The sequence below is a fragment of the Cetorhinus maximus genome, chromosome 17, assembly GCF_964194155.1.
Source record: "Cetorhinus maximus chromosome 17, sCetMax3.hap1.1, whole genome shotgun sequence".
NCBI lineage: Eukaryota > Metazoa > Chordata > Chondrichthyes > Lamniformes > Cetorhinidae > Cetorhinus > Cetorhinus maximus.
Genome location: NC_135895.1, coordinates 20,935,586 through 20,954,840, shown reverse-complemented (window position 1 = coordinate 20,954,840; position 19,255 = coordinate 20,935,586). Strand labels below are relative to the sequence as shown.

General features: G+C 46.3%; 1 protein-coding gene across 5 annotated transcripts in view; it reads right to left on the bottom strand.

The window, feature by feature from the left end:
* LOC144692229 (choline transporter-like protein 3) overlaps positions 1–19,255 on the bottom strand; it is a 97,366-nt gene that overhangs the window by 7,415 nt on the left and 70,696 nt on the right. For 4 of the 5 annotated variants that reach the window (XM_078560813.1, XM_078560816.1, XM_078560815.1 and 1 more), the window contains one exon: positions 11,798–11,881. In XM_078560813.1, coding sequence (XP_078416939.1) covers positions 11,798–11,881 — 84 coding nt within the window. Of the gene's footprint in view, positions 1–9,720; positions 11,032–11,797; positions 11,882–19,255 lie in introns of those variants that run through there. The other variant, XM_078560817.1, reaches the window with a different exon arrangement.

Below are 19,255 nucleotides of genomic sequence, written 5' to 3'. Positions count from 1 at the left end.
GCGAAGAAGGGCATTTTACCTGCTGGCCGCAATGGCGGCTTTTTGTGCCATATCGTCCCAATCCTGCCTCGATTAACCGCGCATTCCCAGGAAACACACCGTTTCGCTGGCGGGCGGCCTCCGATTTGCCCGGCATGCCGTCACCTCGCTGCTTCCTCACGCTGAGCGCCATATTTAAAGTGCGGTTGTGCGCGCACACCTCTCAGTGCTTCCAGCCCAGATCTTCTGCACAGCAGGCATGGCCCCGAAAGGCAAAAGAGTGCAGGCCCCTGATTCAGTGACGCGTCCCTGGCACGTCTTTTGGACGCCCACCGCGATGTCCTCTACCCTCGCTCTGGCTGCAGGAGGGGCAGCAACACCACCAATTCAGCTTGGGAGGTGGTGGCAGTGGTGGTCAGTGCCAATGCTGCCAAGAGGTCAGCCATCCTGTCCAGAAAGTGGATGAATGATCTCATCCATGCTGCCAGGGTAAGTCAATCATCTCATCACTCTAAACTCACACTTACAAGCTCATCACACATCCACAGGGATCTCTCGCCTCAAGGCGCAACACCACTGACCCTCACACACCCACACATCTCCATCAGGCTCTCATCCCCTGGAGCTCATGTCCTCATCCTGTCCATGGCTCCGCTCAACACACAAACGTTTAATGCAGTGCCATGTGTCCTGCGCACACTCTCTCCATCTGTTTTCATGCAGGAGAAGCTGGCTCACATCAGCAGGGAGAGATCCCAGACTGGGGGTGGAGTAGCCCACATTAAGCCCTCACTCACTTTGAGGAATGTGCCATCATGTTGACTGGTGAGGACATGGACCCTGCCTGAGGTGACAATGAGGTCGGCAGCGAACACCCACATCATCCTTCTCTCAATGCAACTGAGTGCTCTCTCTCCTGCTTTTGACTCTGCAGCCATGCACTAATCATCTCTACTTTGGTTCATAGGGAGCTCTGCCTAGCGACAGACACCCTCAGCCAGCCAGTCCCTCAGCTCCATCCACGTCCTTACCTCCAGCCAAGAGGGCACCTCCTCCATTGAAGAGCTGGAAATAAGCAGCCTGGAAGACCCGTCACAGCGCTTACCCCACACCCTCCACCAGCGCAGAGACACACACCTCGGTGGGACCTAGATCTAGAGCAGGTTTGGGTTCAGAATCTGGTGGTCACCGCACAGACACATGTCCACAGCAAGGAGCAGTCAGGTTCAGCTGAGTCCCTTAGCACTTGGAGGACTGCTGGGGAAGAGGCATCTGTGAGGTCCGAGTCAGATGACGAGCCTCTGGATTCGGCCTTCCAACCCTATGTGGAGAGACAGCAGAACAGGTGGGGGAACATCATGCAGAGCTGCTGGAAGCCCTCAATGGAGTGGCAGGTGAGTCTGCCTACTCTCTGATGAAATGGTGCCCGTATGTGCTTGTATGGAGGCCTCCATGGGAAGATTGGTGGATGCCATGGAGACACTGGTCCAGCAGAATGCAGAGATACACATAGGCCTGAACTCCATTGTGGTAACCATGGGTGAGTTCCTGCAGTGGCAACGCGAGAGGGAAAAGGGGCACCTCGATGTCCCTCCAGATGCTCCTTCCCCTCAAGGAGTCAGGCCGGGGCCCTTGAGCATCCGAAGGGAGGAGGAGCAGCAGCTGGACACCCCTGGGTAATTCACTCAGGAATCTCAGAGGCTGTCCTCTCCCTTCGCCTGTGACCCCCCCCTCAACCTTGTCCTCTGTCACCACAGAGGGAGCAGCTGACAGCAAGTCAGGGCCCCCAAGGCCTCAGCTCTCCAGAGGACTCACACCAAAGACTTCAGAGCAACAGGGCCAACCACTGCACAGGCTGTCTCCACCCCTGCTGCGGATGTCAGGGCAGCACCTAGAAGAAATGGTAGGCCTAGAAAAGTTAAGAATCTCTGATCACATCTCGTTGTACAGGTGAACACATTTTGTCACTTTATAATCTGAAAATATATTCACTTTCACTGAATAATGTGTAATGCTGTCTTTCAGCTTCATTTACAGGCTTCTCAAGACTTCCCCTGCATCCACCCCCACTCCTCACTAGCATTTCAGCTGCACACAGCCAGCCCACGAATGGTTCTGGAGGGAGAAGTGTGTGTGTGGCAGGGCCTTTCGGAGCCTTGTGCCAGCACTCTCCCATGCACACGGAGCCTTCATCCATCACACTCATCATAATGTCCTGAGCATTTTCAATGCTGCTGCTGGGGTTCACTTTCAGTTGTCCACCTGAGCTGACCTGCATCTCCACCCACCCACTGATCACACTCCCATGCAGCACCTGTGCCCGTCCAACATGAGGCTCCGCTCACTGTCGATTTTGCAAGATGGTTGTAGTGATGTACTTCTTCAGCTCCCCCGCCCTTTCCCATTCCCCAGTCACCCATATCCTTTCCCCTATCACTGTTGACCTCCCCCAGCATCACCTTCCTTCTCTCTCTAACCCCCTGCCCCAACCTGGACTCCATCCTACCCCATTCCTCCCCCACCCAGGGACTCCTTCCCCCCCAACCCCTCGGACTCCTTCCCCTCCCCTCCCCACCCCCCCGGACACCTTCCTCCTCAACCCCCCCCACACCCCAGACATCTTCCTCCTCAACCCACCCGGACACCTTCCTCCTCAACCCCCCCACACCCCGGACACCTTCCTCCTCAACCCCCCCACACCCCGGACACCTTCCTCCTCAACCCCCCCACACCCCGGACACCTTCCTCCTCAACCCCCCCACACCCCGGACACCTTCCTCCTCAACACCCCCGGACATCTTCCTCCTCAACACCCCCACACCCCGGACACCTTCCGCCTCAACCCCCTTGGACACCTTCCTCCTCATCTCCCCCGGACACCTTCCTCCCCCCCCAACACCCCCCAGACTCCTTCCCCACCCCCAACCACCCCAGACTCCTTCCCCCCCCCCCCCCCCCCCCAACCAGACTCCTGCCCCCTTCCTCGGATTCCTTCCCTTACACTTACCTCCCCAGTTGCCGCATTCCCCCAATACACCTTCCTCCCCCCATATTCCTTCCACCCACCCCCCAACCTCACCCCCTCCGGTACAGCTTCCTCTCCCACTCACAGCTGGACCTTCCTCTCCACCCCCTTCACGATCATCGGTAGCAGCCCATGGCCAACAGTGAAGTCCCGGAGCAGACCCTCAACGGTGACCTTCCACCTTCTGTGAGCTGCTTCGTGGTGAAGCCACGTCCACCTGTTTGCCACATCCTGCTGAAGACCCTGTTGCCTGCCCACCATCGGAATTGGGGGAAGGGGGGGTGAGAGGTGCTCAACCTCCCATCTACCCATGTAGCTCTCCCACCCCACCCCAGTATTTGGAGGCTGATCATAAAAGCCTGCTTCTGAGAGGTATCATGCGCTAACTTCTCTTGCAAGAGACTAGAAATAAAGGCTGAGAAGTTTCTCGGGTGCTCAGAGGATTATAACGTCACGTTCAATGCAGCCCCCAACATTGAACCTCAAGCCTCTATTTCCGTGTGCAAAGGGCCTAACATGTTTCAAACATGGGCACTGCACACCATTTCCTTGGTCTTAAGATGGTGCATAGCACATATCGGAAGCTGCTTGGCTGAATTTCTAAGCTCACGACAGGAAGGTTAGCAGTTTGGTGGGGGTAAGAGGGGAGGGGGTGGCGGTGAATGTCAAATTGCCAGCTGAAGAGAGAGATAATGGGGGTATCAGCCTGTTAAAGTGGCAGAAGGGGTTTTAGGATCATACACGCAAAGAAGTTCGGTGAGGGGAGCTGGGTAACCACAGCGCAAGATCCTAAACCAGAGCCTCCCTCGACCGGAGTGCAAGGGTTAGTTTTGCAAATGTTGCTTTAAGGAAAGTGAAGCGTGTGCTGGAGTTAAGGAATCAGCACTTTGTTTTAACTCCCAGCAGGTGGTGTGTGTGACAATCCTGGCTAGCACACACACACACACACAGACAGACAGACAGACAGACAGACACACACACACACACACACACACACACACACACAGAGGAGTCTGTGCCTCCTGTCTGCACTTCGCTTCAAGACAGTCTAAATCAGTGGAGTTCTTTGATTTTCTTTTCTCTCCTGCTACTTTCTCTGGCTGCTTGGTGCAAACTGTCCACAGGCATAATCCTCAAAGTATGAAGAAAAGATTGATGTGACTTGCAGTGAAGTTATCTAAGAAGTGAGTGAGGCAAACGCTGCACCTTCCAATCTAAGATTGCTCCCCCATCTGTTGCTGAAACATGTAGGTCGAACTGTCCTTTGAAAGGCTGTACCTCAGTTGCCAACCTTGGCAGCTAATTATACCTGCTTTACACATGCTTTATGGCAAAAGCGATCCCAATGGCCATGTAAGTAAGTTGCCTCAGGAAACTGTCATGCAATTGTCCATCTGCACCACCAGCAGGTATAAATCTTCACTCACTGCTAGAACTCACTGCCTGGAGATCAGCAGCTATATTTTTACCTGTTCTCTAAGTATGTTTCCTAACTACAAACAGAAATGTCTGTTATGGGGGTTGATGGGTATGGTTGCTACAGTAAGAATAACAAGATATTGGCTGCCTTTTTTGAAAAAATCATTCCAAGATCTCTGCCAGGAAAGAATCTGCCCTGAGCACTTCAAATTGGAAGACATTTGTGCCAACGAACTCAGCTGTTGTGATCTGTGAAAAGTTTAAAGCTTGGGACTAAAAGGGATGCCTCTTGCTAACAGCCCCAAGGCTCCAAGTTAATCTCTGGTCCGTGAAAAGCCTTGTTGAACCTCAGTACATTTTCCCCTGACTGGCTTCCAGAAGTTCAAAACCTGCTGCCTCTGAAATGAGCTAAGTGAAAGCCTCAGTGATCTTCGACAGTTATTCAGTCTTTCTCATGTTTAGCTATGAAAAGTGCTGTTGTTCCAGCTATGCTGGACCTGCTCAGATCAAAGTGCTGGGCCTCTTTCTCTCTGGCCTACTTTGCAAGTGTTGACAGAAACTCTATGTTGCAAAGTCATTGTCAGGAAGACGAAAGGCTGAACAATAGACACTGATCGTAATAACTAGTGACTAGAAAGTTATTGTTGCTGGGCGTTTTGACACTAGGAATTTAAATCAAGCATTTTCCATTAGTATTATGAAGTAAATTCTAATAGAAGCACAGTGTATAAAAGCACGAACCCACAGATCACTGGCTAGCCCTCAGCTAAAGTATTGTGTTCAATTCTAGGCGCCACCCTATAGGAAAGTTCTCACCTTGGAGAGGCAGCTCAGGAGATTTACTGTATGGTACCAGGGTGATTGACTTCAGGATACAGAGAGACTGGAGAAGCTGGAGTCATGCTTCCCACAGCAGGGATGGCTACAGGAAGATTTAAAAATTTAATGAGGGGTTTTGAGTGATTAAATAAGGAAAAGCTGTTTCCACTAGCTGAAGTAACTAGAGGGCACAGAGTAACAGTAATTGGCAGGACCAGTAGGGTGATAAAAATAATTCACACAATGAGTGGTTGTTATTTGAAACGGACTGACTGAAAGCACGCATGGAAGCAAAGTCAACGAGCAGGGTTTTTACTTGTGGGGCGGGTGCAGTGGGCAGGCCCGGGACCAATTGTGAAGCCGACTGCGATCGGGCCCCGACATCGATTTCACGCTGGCTGGCCAACTAACGGCTAGACAGAACTGCCTCAGGGAGCTGTTGGTTTAAAAACACAAAAATAAAAGAATTTCCACTGTTAAACACTGTCACATGAGCAGGGCCATTATGAGTTTTAAAATTTTTTATTACATTTTTAATTGCCATTGGAAACCTCATCCCGTCTTGTGGATGAGGTTTCCTAAATAATCCAAAGGCCGCCTGGCCTTTTCGCCTGCCTGTCAGCCGTAAGGTTGGACGGGCAGCAAAAAATTTCATTCAATTGGAGCTCTAATGGCCTTAACGGGCATGTTAATTGTCAGCGGGCGCGCTACCAACTCCCGCGCACACCCACTGACCGAAATATCGCGCAAGTGCATGGTGACATCGGAACGCTCGCCTGACCTCATTGCGCGTCATCTTGCGCTCAAGCGGGTTGGGTGTGCGCCTGCCCGCCGAGCACAAATTCCTGCCCAATAGTAACTTCCAGAAGGGAACTGGATATTTGCTGGAAAAGGGAAATATGCACGGCTATGGGGAAAGAACAGGGGACGGGGACTAATTCTTTCAAGGAGCCAGCAAAGGCACGATGGGTCGAATGGCCCCTTCCGTGCCATGAAATTCTATGATAAAATTGAGACTGTAAGGGAAATAATTTTCTGATCTACAAAGTTTATTAAAACTTTCTCAAAACAGTTAATTGTGAAGATAGTTCTGTTTTTCTACCTCCAACATCTTGGATATTACTGGTTATCCCCTTTCCACACAAACTATGATTTGGGTAAATTAATATTTAACAGGCTTTTAAACAAATTTATCTAAACAAACACTTCCATTATACCACTGATACTGGCTTCAACTCTGTAGAATGTGATGCTCAATCAGCAGCCTTAAGGCGCACTGCTAACTTTTTTTTATTAATTCACGGGATGTGGTCTTCGCTGGCTGGGCCAGCATTTATTGCCCAATCCTAATTGCCCTTGAGAAGGCGGTGGTGCGCTGCCTTCTTGAACAGCTGCAGGGTACACCCACAGCGCTGTTAGGAACGGAGTTCCAGGATTTTGACCCAGCGACAGTGAAGGAATGGTGATATATTTCCAAGTCAGGGTGGTGAGTAACTTGGAGGGTAACTTCCAGGCGGTGATGTTCCCATCTATCTGCTGCCCTTGTCCTTCTAGATGGCAGTGGTCGTGGGTTTGGAAGGTGCTGTCTAAGGAGCCTTGGTGAATTCCTGCAGTGCACCTTGTAGATGGTACACACTGCTGCTACTGTGCATCGGTGGTGGAGGGAGTGAATGTTTGTGGATGAGGTGCCAATCAAGTGGACTGTTTTGTCCTGGACGGTGTCCAGCTTCTTCAGTGTTGTAGGAGCTGCACTCATCCAGGCAAGTGGGGAGTATTCCATCACACTCCTGACTTGTGCCTTGTAGATGGTGAACAGGCTTTGGGGAGTCAGGAGGTCTTGTAGCCAGTATTTATATGGCTAGTCCAGTTCAGTTTCTGGTCAATGGTAACCCCCAGGATGTTGATAGCGGGGGATTCAGTGATGACAATGCCATTGAACATCAAGGGGCAATGGCTGGATTCTCTCTTGTTGGAGATGGTCATTACCTGACGCTTGTGTGGTGCGAATGTTACTTGCCTCTTGTCAGCCCAAGCCTGGATATTGTCCAGGTCTTGCTGCTTTTGGACATAGACTGCTTCAGTATCTGAGGAGTCGCGAATGGTGCTGAACATTGTGCAATCATCAGCAAACATCCCCACTTCTGACCTTATGATGGAAGGAAGGTCATTGATGAAGCAGCTGAAGATGGTTGGGCCTAGGACATTACTCTGAGGAACTCCTGCAGTGATGTCCTGGAACTGAGATGATTGGCCTCCAACAACCACAACCATCTTCCTTTGTGCTAGGTATGACTCCAACCAGCGGAGAGTTTTCCCCCTGGTTGTCTGACTTGGCATCACTCCGAGCTCTACTCCTTGGGTGACTAAGGCCTTAATATTTCGGATGTTGGGGTCTCCCTTCCTGCCATCCGAAGAGAATATCAAATGAGTGTTAAGTGGCTGCAGGTGGGACATCCGTCCCTCACTCGGGAGGAAGCCCCGCCTTAGAGAGCTGCCGCGGACAGAAGAAGAAATGCTGGAGGATGTCGGAGCCTAAGTCCGGGCACCGGAGGCCCAGGTAAGGTCAAAGGGTCCCAGGGTGGAGAGGCTAGGGAAGGCCCGAGGGGGCACGATCGGGGTCTCAGGGTAAGGCGATGTGGGGGGGGGGGGGGGGGGGGGGGGGAGTTGGGGAAGAGAGGGAGGTCCAGAGGCCATCAGACCGACTTCATGAGGGGGCTTCTGATGGAGGCGCTCCCCCTCTTCCCGCCTGGGATCTAACTCTGTTCTTCTTCCCTCACAGGCATTCAATCCTCCCGCCAGCCTAAAAGTTGAGGCTGGACGGGAAACGGCCTTTAAGTGGCCAATAATTGGCCTTAAGGGCCTCAACTGAGGTAAGGACGGGCTCTCCGTCCGAGGCCTTGCCCACCCCAGTGTAAAATCGCTGGGTGGTCGGGGCGGCCAGGAACCCAGAGGGAACCCCGTTCCCTCAATTTAAACCCCCCCCGCCCCCCGACCTAAAACCCACCTGTGAGGAAGTGTAAAATTCTGGCCTAAGTTTAATACACCCTGTTGGAATGCCCACCTTCCCCTGACAGTAAAATAAGTTCATAAGGTTCCCTGGAGGTCCAATGGACGCCATGGGGACACTCAAACCAAATCACCTAGGCAAAAAGGGACACGTTTCTCCTCTTCAGCTGAAGGAGCAACATGACTGTGACTGATACCAAAGCGACTGATACCAATGCGACTGATACCAACGCGACTGATACCAACGCGACGCCAAACGAACTGAAGCCTTTTGAGAAAAATGAAATACGACATTGAGAGAGGGGCAGAGGGGGAAAGGGTGAGAGTCCTGCGGCTTCAGTCTGAAACGTCTCCTTCTGATTTCCTATAGCAGGTACAGGGATGAAGAACTGCCTGACCTGTAGGAGCAGATGTACAATGAAGTGCACCACATAAAGCTGACCCTTAGCAACATGCTAAAATAGAGTGGGAGGGTTCTGTCCTCAACACTTCCGTTTTAAAGAAAACAGCTTGCTCAATTATTAGACCAAGCTGTCCGCTACGAAGTAAGAGACATGTGATGATTTTTTTTTTAAATGGCTCAATCGTTTTCCTCCCACTTCACTTCCAAAGGAACAGCTTTGTTTACAATCTAAATCATTCTAAAGGAGACAGCAGCACCATCAGAAACTACCACAGAAGAGCTAACACCATAATAATTGTGCAAAGTTTGAGGGATTGTTTAATTATAAATTTCCTCCGCAAAAGTATGGATGTTTATCGAAACACAGATTTCTGGCCAGCCTCCAGTAATGACAATGGCAGCAGATCAGCCAGTCAGAGTCATGAGAACAGCACTGTGGGCACTTGTCCAGTTTCTTTTTTTCCATGGACTGCTTGCTGTGAATAATCATTGCTTTGTGAAGCAGCTGAACCGAGCGGTAGAATGCGAGATGCACTACAACGCACTGAGGCCGTGGGTAGATGGTTGTCATGGCAACAGCTGATCTCGTCTTCACAAACTTAAGTGTTTGTGCCAGAAAGGATACCTTGGAATAACCAACACTGAAACAGAGGGGTGAAGCAGAGCTTCACCCCAGCATTGTAAAAGGCCTGAGATACAAATTTCCCCCAAAGAAACTGTGGCCCTACAAGGGTTTAAGTCTGAGTAGAAAATTCTCGCGGCTGTCTTAATACTTGCAGGGCCATTGCACTTCAGAAGTTTCACTAGAGTTTTTGGCTTCAGTAGTCCAACAACATATAGCTGGATAATCTTGCAGATATTACCATGTCGTTCGATGCATTCATTCCTCTGTCCCTTTTTTGAGAACAAGAAATGCCATCACAGTAATGTAAATCTCACTATTCAACTGACCTGGAAAATAACACATGGATAGGTGATTGCAAAAAAATAGATCAGCAAAGAGAAGCATTAAAAGTTGGTTGTAAAATTGATGTGCTTTATTTAAAAAAATAATAAAAGCAAATTAAGACAATGAAGCTAATCTTAATTACTTTAAAATACAGATTAATTAAAACAAGGAAAATATGGAAAGGCATATAAAGGTTGGGGTTAAAATTAAAAGGTAAAAGGACATTCTTAAAAGCATCAAAATGTTTAAATAAATTTTTACTATCCAGATTTTTAAAAAATTGCTTTAAGTAAGTACAATGGAAAAATCAGATTAACCATTAAAAGTGAAATACCTGATTTTGTTCTTGAAATTTAATGTAGCTTTGCATCTTTTGTTGTTCAAATGATTCCTCTTTCCCCTGGTCTTTCTGACTTCAAGAGAAACCTCTGACCTTCTACCATTCAGGCTGGTTTCTCACAACCATGAATAGCAGAGCTGGATAAATAGATTGGCTTCATACACCATGCAAACAGGAGATAAAAGCACCTGGCCTTGAAGTTTAAGCAACGGCACACATTTCAATCAAAAAGCACACAGTATCACAAGGTAAGCACATGTTCTCTGGAGAATGACGGGGACCAAGACTGACTCATGGGCAGGCTCGTTTACTGCCATTTAAATGGATAAGGTCTTGCTCATTGGAGCCATTTAAAAGGTATGCCTCAGACTCGTGTAAACAATGTTGGAAGACGCTGCAGATAGTTTCCCCCCTGCCTTCTTTAGATGGCCCTTCAGAGCTGTGAAACCTGCCCTCCAAGTTCCCTAGATTGTGAAAAATCAACTGCACACATGCCGCAATTTCAATGCCTACAGAACTTTATAAATACGTTAAACAAAAACAAAGAGCAGCTAAAGAAACAAACGTACTTTTTAAACCAAGTACAACAGATGAACACATGGGACTTTGTAAAGCATGTTTGATGTAGCAATTAAGTTAAAGTTGGCCAAGGTGGCAGTTGGACAACATTTGCTAAATAATCCTCAATGTGCTAAGAATGACGTTGACAACCAATTGAAGATTGCCAGTTGGGCTCACAGTTTGGTGCATTTGCGTGTACTGGGAACTACATATATTAATACATAGAGCTCTATTCTTTGCAGACAGAAAGATCATGTACACACATTGCACCTGTTTCAGCTAAGCAAAATAAATGTCAGCCATTCGCTGGTTCATTCTCCAGGGCAATGGCTTGGCCAATCAGCCTCAAGCTGTCTGTTTTAAATGTCAAACAATGCTTGGCAGTTAACAGCCAGTCACAATCAACTAGTGCATTCTCCAGGGCAACACCTTTACCAATCAGGGTCCACTTGCCAGCCAATCAGCACTTTCTTCTCATACAGTATAAATATGTTGTTTCCCCCGACATTGGTATTTTCTTGTGAACTGTCCTGATGAGTGCAAGACGAAAAGCTTCAACAAAAAATCTCTTTTTTCAGCAATACTTGGTTAAAGTTATTGCATTTATTAAAACACAACTTGCATCGAATTATGTTAAAGCAAGAGGAAAATGTAAAGGCTATTTATTCCACTGCTTGGTTACTCGCAACTCACTAGGAGGATCGTAATTCTGTTTCTATAACCATCTTGTACTCCTAGAATGTTATGTTGAAAATTTTACTGGACAATGCAGTGTGACTTATTGCTTATTTGTTACATTCAATGCATGTCCTACACATTAGAACAGGAGCCCATTTAAATAATTAGGCTCCAAGGAGATTTGGACTGCAGGAAACTGAGTATTGCTGAAAAAAGAGATGTGTCAAAGCTTTTCGTCCTATCCTCACCAGGACACTTTGCAAGAACACCAATATAAGGGGAAAACAACAATTTATACTGTATGTGAAGAGAATACTCTGTGGTTGGCAAGTGGACTCTGACTCCCTACTTTTGAGAAGGCAGATGATGGGATCACTGATATTTCAGATTTACTGCCATCTTTTGAATTTATATTCCCTGTTAAAATTGCATTACTAATCTCAGAATTGCATTCAGACTTTTCAAAAGTTTCTTTCTCAGGTCTACATATTAATATTCTCAGATCCAGTAACTTCACACATTGACTGCTGCTGGACCCAAGTGCAAAGCCTTTTCAATTCCTCTCCAATAAAGCTCGTTGCACAATCCCCATTAGTAGCTCTTACAGGAGTGAAGTACCTGGTTTAAAAATCGCAGCCACTTTTCCAGACAGCAGAGACAGCACGTACAGCATTTAACCAGACATCTGGCACAAGCACTTTCCTAAAAGAGAGCAAAACAGTCCATCAAATCCAAACATTCTGTCAACTCCAGTACACTTGCAGCCCAAACGTTACCCCTGCTCATTATTCTTTGAACCCTTTCTTTTATGTTTGGGGTGGCAATTCATTCAGACTCCTTTTTTTAAAATTGAAAAACTAAGATGCAGAGCCAAGGCCATAATTCAGGAAACCAGCAAGCTTAAAAATATTACAAGAGAAAATGAGTTATCACCTGAACAGAGTTCCAGAAGTGCAAAGCATAGACAACAATCTCACAGGTAAAACGGTCAAACAAAAAGTCATGCTGGTAAAAACGGATTAGGCCGGAATTTGCGAGGTGATAGACAATTTCTTAGCAGCAGCTTCCACAAGTTTTAAAAGTACCAATTAAGGGCAATTGAATCATAACAGCTACAAGGAAGTAGCAGACTAGTCACAGCAGATTGCCAAGATAGCACAGGAGAAAGGTTAGTTTGGAGGCAGGCCCTCTTGAGGACAATGGGAAGGGTACCATCAGAAAAAGGAAGCCAGACTTGTATTTCTAAATAACCTTTCATGACCACAGGACATCTCAAAGTGCTTTATTGCCACTGGAGTACATTTGGACTGTAGTCACTGTTGTAATGTAGGATACACGGCAGCCAACATGTGCACAGCAAGCTCCCACAAACAGCAATGTGATAATGACCAGATAATCTGTGCTTTTTGTGATGTTGATTGCAGGATACATATTGGATACATGCAGGTCACTGGTAATAAGTCCCTTGCTCTTCTTTGAAATAGTGCCATGGTGTCTTTTACATCCACCTGAGAGGGCAGACAAGCCCTGAATTTAACGTTGCTTCCACCTCTGACAGTGCAGCTCTCCGTCAGTACTACAATGGAGTGTCAGTCTTGATTTTGTGCTCAAGACCTGGAGTGGGTCTCGAACCCAAAACCTTGTGACTGCAAAAGTGTTGCCAACTGAGCCACAGCTGGCACACAACAGGAAGTACTTTACAAATCCAGAAAGTAGAGGATCTAGTAGAGATGCTGGACATTAATATCAATCATAATGGTAAAAAAAGAATGGAGCAACGGAGGTAGGTTATTCACTATAAAGAAAAAAAAAGACTTTAATTTATATGGCGCCTTTCGCATCCAAAGTGTTTCACAGCCAATGAAGTACTTTTGGAGTGTAGTAGCTAGAGTCATTAAACTTAAGGGTTGCATGAGAAAAGACAGCTAAAAAGTTCAGTTATTCTTTTACGGAGGCTAAAAGCTGCAACATTGGAAAGGGGAGGTTTACAGGAAGATGCACAAAAGAGCATGAAAACATATTCAACGTTTTGATGGGGCATCACCTGGAGGGGGAGGAAGACAGCAGTGGCCACTTCTTTTCAATAGAATTACTTTCAGTTGCTCTAATTGTGCATTAACAGAAATGATGCACAGAGATGCTTCAAGATGTCAGCTCGAGTCGATTATGAGGCAGGTATGATTGAACTGAGATATGTAGCAAATCAGAGGTACGGAATCTCCTGTGGCAGTTAGAAAACCACCAGTTACTTTAATAGCACAGCTAGGTGGTCAGAAGAGTACGAGCAGCATTTAGATCAGGGGAAAATAGCAGTGAATTCCTAAGGACCATCGCAGTTGGCTGATTTATAAAACAATCGATTCCAGGGAACCAGTTAGATAGCCCCTGGGACCACCGTGTGAGGCTCAGAGTACACAACCCTTGTGATGAGCCAGTCTCGGTGAATGCTGCAAAGTCAATTCATGAATACTATGTTCATATGCTCCCCCCATAGCTTGATCCTTGCATATGGAGTGAGACAAAGGAGGCCCTACAGAATATCACACTGAAACGAAAGGGAACTGACATGGGAATAAAAAAAATATTGAAGCCATTTTTATAAGTCTAAGAAAAACGTTTCTGCCAAATTTTTGGCCTTCATTGTACAAGGAAGGAAGAAGTCACAGTCAAGAACGAAAGGATTGAAAAGTCAAAATGGAGGCATGTCTGTGGCTGAGCATTGCAGCCCTAACTCAGAGTTTGGTGTCTGTCAAAACGGATATACATCTGGTTGCGAGGAGAGTTGTGTTTGACACTACTTTAGCACATAGCAGTGCCCTGTCCCTGGCAGGAGATGAAAGCCCAGTTCAGTGCTATCTACAGGACACGGACGTGGGCATATTTGCAAGAGAAGATGGCATGCTAAGTAATCTGGCATCCTACCCAACAACACGAGGTAGATGGTCCAACGTTTCCAACTGACAATGCCACTGTATCAGCCCTGTAGGGCCCAAAAAAAGAGCAGTTTTACAGTATTCTGTAACAAACAAACCTGTCATTGGAGTTGGCATTGAGAAGGCAGTTATGTAAAAATTAGGATGGGGAGGCAAGGGAAAAAAGGGCAGAAATAATAGGAGCTTGTCAGCAAGGTACGGCAATAATCATAGGGTATTTTAATCTTCATATAGAATGGGAAAATCAGGGCAAAGGATGAGGAGTTCATTGAATGTTTTTTGGATAGTTTCTTAGAACAGCATATTCTGGCACCAAGCAGAGAGCAGGCCATACCAGACTTGGTATTGTGCAACGAGATTGGATTAATTAATTACCTCATAATGAAGGCGCCCCTAGGTAGCAGTGATCATAATATGATTGATTTTTACATCCAGTTTGAGGGAGAGAAGAGTGGGTCCAAGACTAGAATTTTAAACTTAAATAAGGACAATTCTGAGGCATGAAAGCAGAGCTAGCTAAAGTGAGCTGGCAAATTACTTTAAGCGATAGGTCAACAGAGATGCAGTGGTGGGCATTTCAGAATACACAGAATAGATACATTCCAACTAGAAAGAGGAATTCCATCCACTAAAAAAGTTAAAGATAGTGTTAAATGTAAAGAAAAAGCATATAATTGCACAAAGATGGGTGGCAGGTCAGAAGATTGGACAAAATATAAAAAACAGCAAAGAATGGCCAAAAGATTGATAAGGAAGGAAAAATTAGAGAATGAGAGAAAGCTAGCTAGAAATATAAAGACAGATAGTAAGAGTTTCTATAGATATTTTAAAAAGAGAGTTAACAAAGTGAGCATTGGTCCTATAGAAAGTGAGTCTGCAGAGTTAATAATGGAAAACAGGAAGATGACAAATGAATTGAACCGATATTTTGTATCGGTTTTCACTACAGAGGATAAATGTAACATCCCAGAAATAGCTGTAAATCAGGAAATGGAAGGGAGGGAGGAACTCAAGAAAATTACAATCACCAGGGAAGTGGTACTGAGCAAATTGTTGGAGCTGCAGGCTGACAAGTCCCCGTGTTCTGATGCACTTCATCCTAAGGTCTTAAAAGTGGTCAGTGAGATAGTTGATGCATTGGTTTTAATTTTCCAAAATTCCCTAGGCCAGGATTTCCTGGTCGGCGAGTGGTGAGGGGGGCCACTCGCCGACGTGTAAAATGATGAGGGATGACGTCGGGCGGAACTCCCGATGTCACCCCGCCCCCATTTAAATTTTCAGGTAGGCGGGGGCTCAGCAGAATCAGCTGCGCGCCTGCCAACCTGTCAATGGCCAATTGAGGCCATTGGCAAAGTCATTGAAGTAATCAGTGGACCTGCCCGTCCAACCTTAAGGTTGGCGGGCAGCCTGGGAGCTCTGGCAGGCATTAGAAAAAGCATAAAACCTCATCCACGGGCGGGATGAGGTTTCATGAGGGTTTTAAAAAATGTAATAGAAGTGTATTTGAAAGTGATGGACATGTCCCAACACATGTGACAGTGTCACATGAGGGGACATGTCAGGGAAATTTTTCTTTTTTATTTTTAACATTTTTTAAGGTGGAGCCAATCTCCCTGAAGCAGCTCTTAGCCTCAGGGAGATGAATGCACTCTTCCGTGCACATACGCAAAAGAGCGCACTCTCGGCTCAGGGAATCCCCCCCCACCGCCCGCGCAGGGAGCGCATAGCGTTTCTTGGCGGACGTCAAGCTGGGTGGGCCTTAATTGGCCTGCCCATGTAAAACGGCGGAACGCCCCCAATCGGGGGCGCTGATCGGAGGTGCGCCTCCACGCGCCCGCTCCTAAACTTTCCCCCAGACGGGGGGAAAATTCTACCACTAGATTCGGGGAAGGTTCCATTAGATTGGAAAATAGCAAATGTAACTCCATTAATCAAAACAGGACGGAGGCAGAAAGCAGGAATCTACAGGCCAGTTAACTTACCATCTGTTATAGGGAAAATGTTAGAAACTATTATTAAAGATGTTGTAGCAAGACACTTGGAAAAATTTATGATAATCAGGTAGAGACAACTTGGTTTTGTGAAATGGAAATTATGTTTAACCAATTTATTGGCAGTCTTTGAAGGAGTAACATATGTTGTAGATAAAGGGAAACACATGGATCTACTGTATTTAGATTTCCTGAAGGCATTTGATAAGGTGCCACATCAAAAGTTGTGAAAAATGAAACCTCATAGTGTAGGGGGTAACATATTGGTATGGATAGAAGATTGGCTAGCTAACAGATAGTAGGCATAAATGGGTCTTTTTCTGGCTGGCAAGATGTAACGAGTGGTGTGCCACAGGGATTAGTGCTGGGGCCTCAATTTTTAACAATTTATATAAATGACTTGGATGAAGGGACCACAGGTATGGTTGCTAAGTTTGCTGATGACACAAAGATAGGTGGGAAAGTAGAATGTGAAGAGGACACAAGGAGGCTGAAAAAGGATATAGATAGGTTAAGTGAGTAGGCAAAGATCTGGCAAATGGAGTATAATGTGGGAAAATATGAAATCGTCCATTTTGGCCGGAAGAATCAAAAAGAAGCATATTATCCAAATGGTGAAAGATTGCAGAGCTCTGAAATGCAGAAGGATCTAGATGTCCTAATGCATGAATTACAAAAGGCTAGTATGCAGGTACAGCAAGTAGTTAGGAAAGTTAATAGAATACTATCATTTGTTGTGAGGGAAATCGAATACAGAAGTAGGGAGGTTATACTTCGGTTATACAGGGCATTGGTGAGGCCACATTTGGATTACTGTACACAGTATTGGTCTCCTTATTTAAGGAAGGATGTAAATGCGTTGGAAGCAGTTCAGAGAAGGTTTACTACATTAATACCTGGATTTGGCAAGTTGTCTTATGAGGAAAGGTTGGACAGGCTCAGTTTGTATCCACTGGAGTTTAGAAGAGTGAGATGCGACTTGATTGAAACATATAAGATCCTGAGGGGTCTTGACAGGGTCAGTGTGGAGAGAATGTTTCCTCTTGTGGGAGAATCTAGAACTAAGGGCCACTGTATTAAAATAAGGGGTCGCCCATTTGGAAGATGAGGAGAATTCTTTTTCTCTCAAGTCTTTGGAACTCTCTTTCTCAAAAGGCAGTGGAAGCAGAGTCTTTGAATATTTTTAAGGCAGAGGTGGATGGATTCTTGATAAGCAAAGGAGTGAAAGGTTATCGGGGGTAGGTGGGGTTGTGGAGTTGAGGTTACAAACAGATCTTATCGAATGGTGGAGCAGGCTTGAAGGGCTGACAGGCCTACTCCTGCTCCTAATCCATATGCTTGTATGTTCGTTAGAAAAAACCTAGTTGATTAACTGAATCACTGGGATCAGAGAGGCTGATTGCTAATTCAAGGCCTTTCAAGGTTAGCAAAGTAGCCTCAGAAATACAGTCAGTCCTTATGTCGAACATCAAAGTCAGCAAGAAAGTGGGAAAGGGAGAGATACCAGGTTTGCTTTTTATTAACGGTTAAACATTCTAGAGGATTATTTATTGAAGCGATATGAGAAAAATCCTTTGAGGCAAGGGAGAGATATTTATACTCACAAGAGATCAAAGTTAGGATACTTAAAAAAGCTGGAATACCGGGTACAATCATAAATATACAAAACTTTTTTTTGGATCAGAGGCTCCGATAAAGAATGTAAGTGAGAAACAATAGATGAGAGCACAAGAACTGGACAGGAAAAGTAGTTAAGGAAATGACACAATGTCACACTGAGAAAAGGGAGCCGGGGTTGGGGGTGTGAGAGAGTGTGGGATGGGTACAGCTTATTTTAACCTCATACTTCCCAGTATTCCAAAATGACTCAGCAGCTTCAATCACATAGAACTCTCCAGTGATTGGTTAACATCTTCTTAACCTAGCAGTCCATGCCCAAATGCGGCAAGACCTGGACAATATCCGGGCTTGGGCTGATGAGTGACAAGTAACATTCGCGCCACACAAGTGCCAGACAATGATCATCTCCAACAAGAGAGAATCTAACCATCGCCCTTTGATGTTCAATGGCATTACCATCACTGAATCCCCCACTATCAACATCCTGTGGGTTACCATTGACCAGAAACTGAACTGGACTAGCCATATAAACACTGTGGCTTGAAGAGCAGGTCAGAGGTTAGGAATCCTGCAACAAGTAACTCACCTCCTAACTCCTCAAAGCCTGTCCACCATCTACAAAACATAAGTCAGGAGTGTGATGGAAAACTCTTCACTTGACTGGATGAGTGCAGCTCCCACAACACTCAAGAAGTTTGACACCATCCAGGACAAAGCAGCCCGCTTGATTGGTGCCACATCTACAAACATTCACTCCCTCCACCACCGATGCACAGTAGTAGCAGCAGTGTGTACCATCTACAAGATGCACTGCAGGAATTCACCAAGGCTCCTTACACAGCACTTTCCAAACCCACGACCACTACCAACTAGAAAGACAAGAGCAGCAGATCCCCTCCAAGTTCCCAAGTTCTAGAAGTTCCCCTCCAAGTCACTCGCTATCCTGACTTAGAAACATATCGGCGTTCCTTCACTGTCGCCGGGTCAAAATCCTTGGAATCCCTCTCGAGCAGCACTGTGGGTGTACCTACACCACATGGACTGCAGCTGTTTAGGAAGGCAGCTCATCAAGGGCAACTCGGGATGGGCAATAAATGCTGGCCCAGCCAGCGAAGCCCACATCCCGTGAATAAATGAATAAGAAAAAGCCTATCACCATCTCACGTGCCATGACTGTTACACTTTTCCATTTTTAAATTTCAAATGAAAGGAATGTGGGAAAATTGCAAACATCAAGTGTACCTGGTAAATCTCTGCTGTCCGCAGGAATGAACCCTGTGAGTGTGGTTGGTGGAGAATTAAACATTGCAACAGAGTCCTAACTAATCACTCTCTGTGTTGTTGCTGCAAGTCTGCTGAGCTCATTTTTGAAATTGTGAAGCTTCAGAAAAAAGGCCAACAGAAAATGATGCAAACCAGGGATAACAGCCCTGACTGACCAACTGCATCCAAGGACGGCTTGTTACATGTGATCGTGCATACTTTAAATTAGAACACGCTCGGACAAGGGGCGGAATCGTCCCCCATCCCAC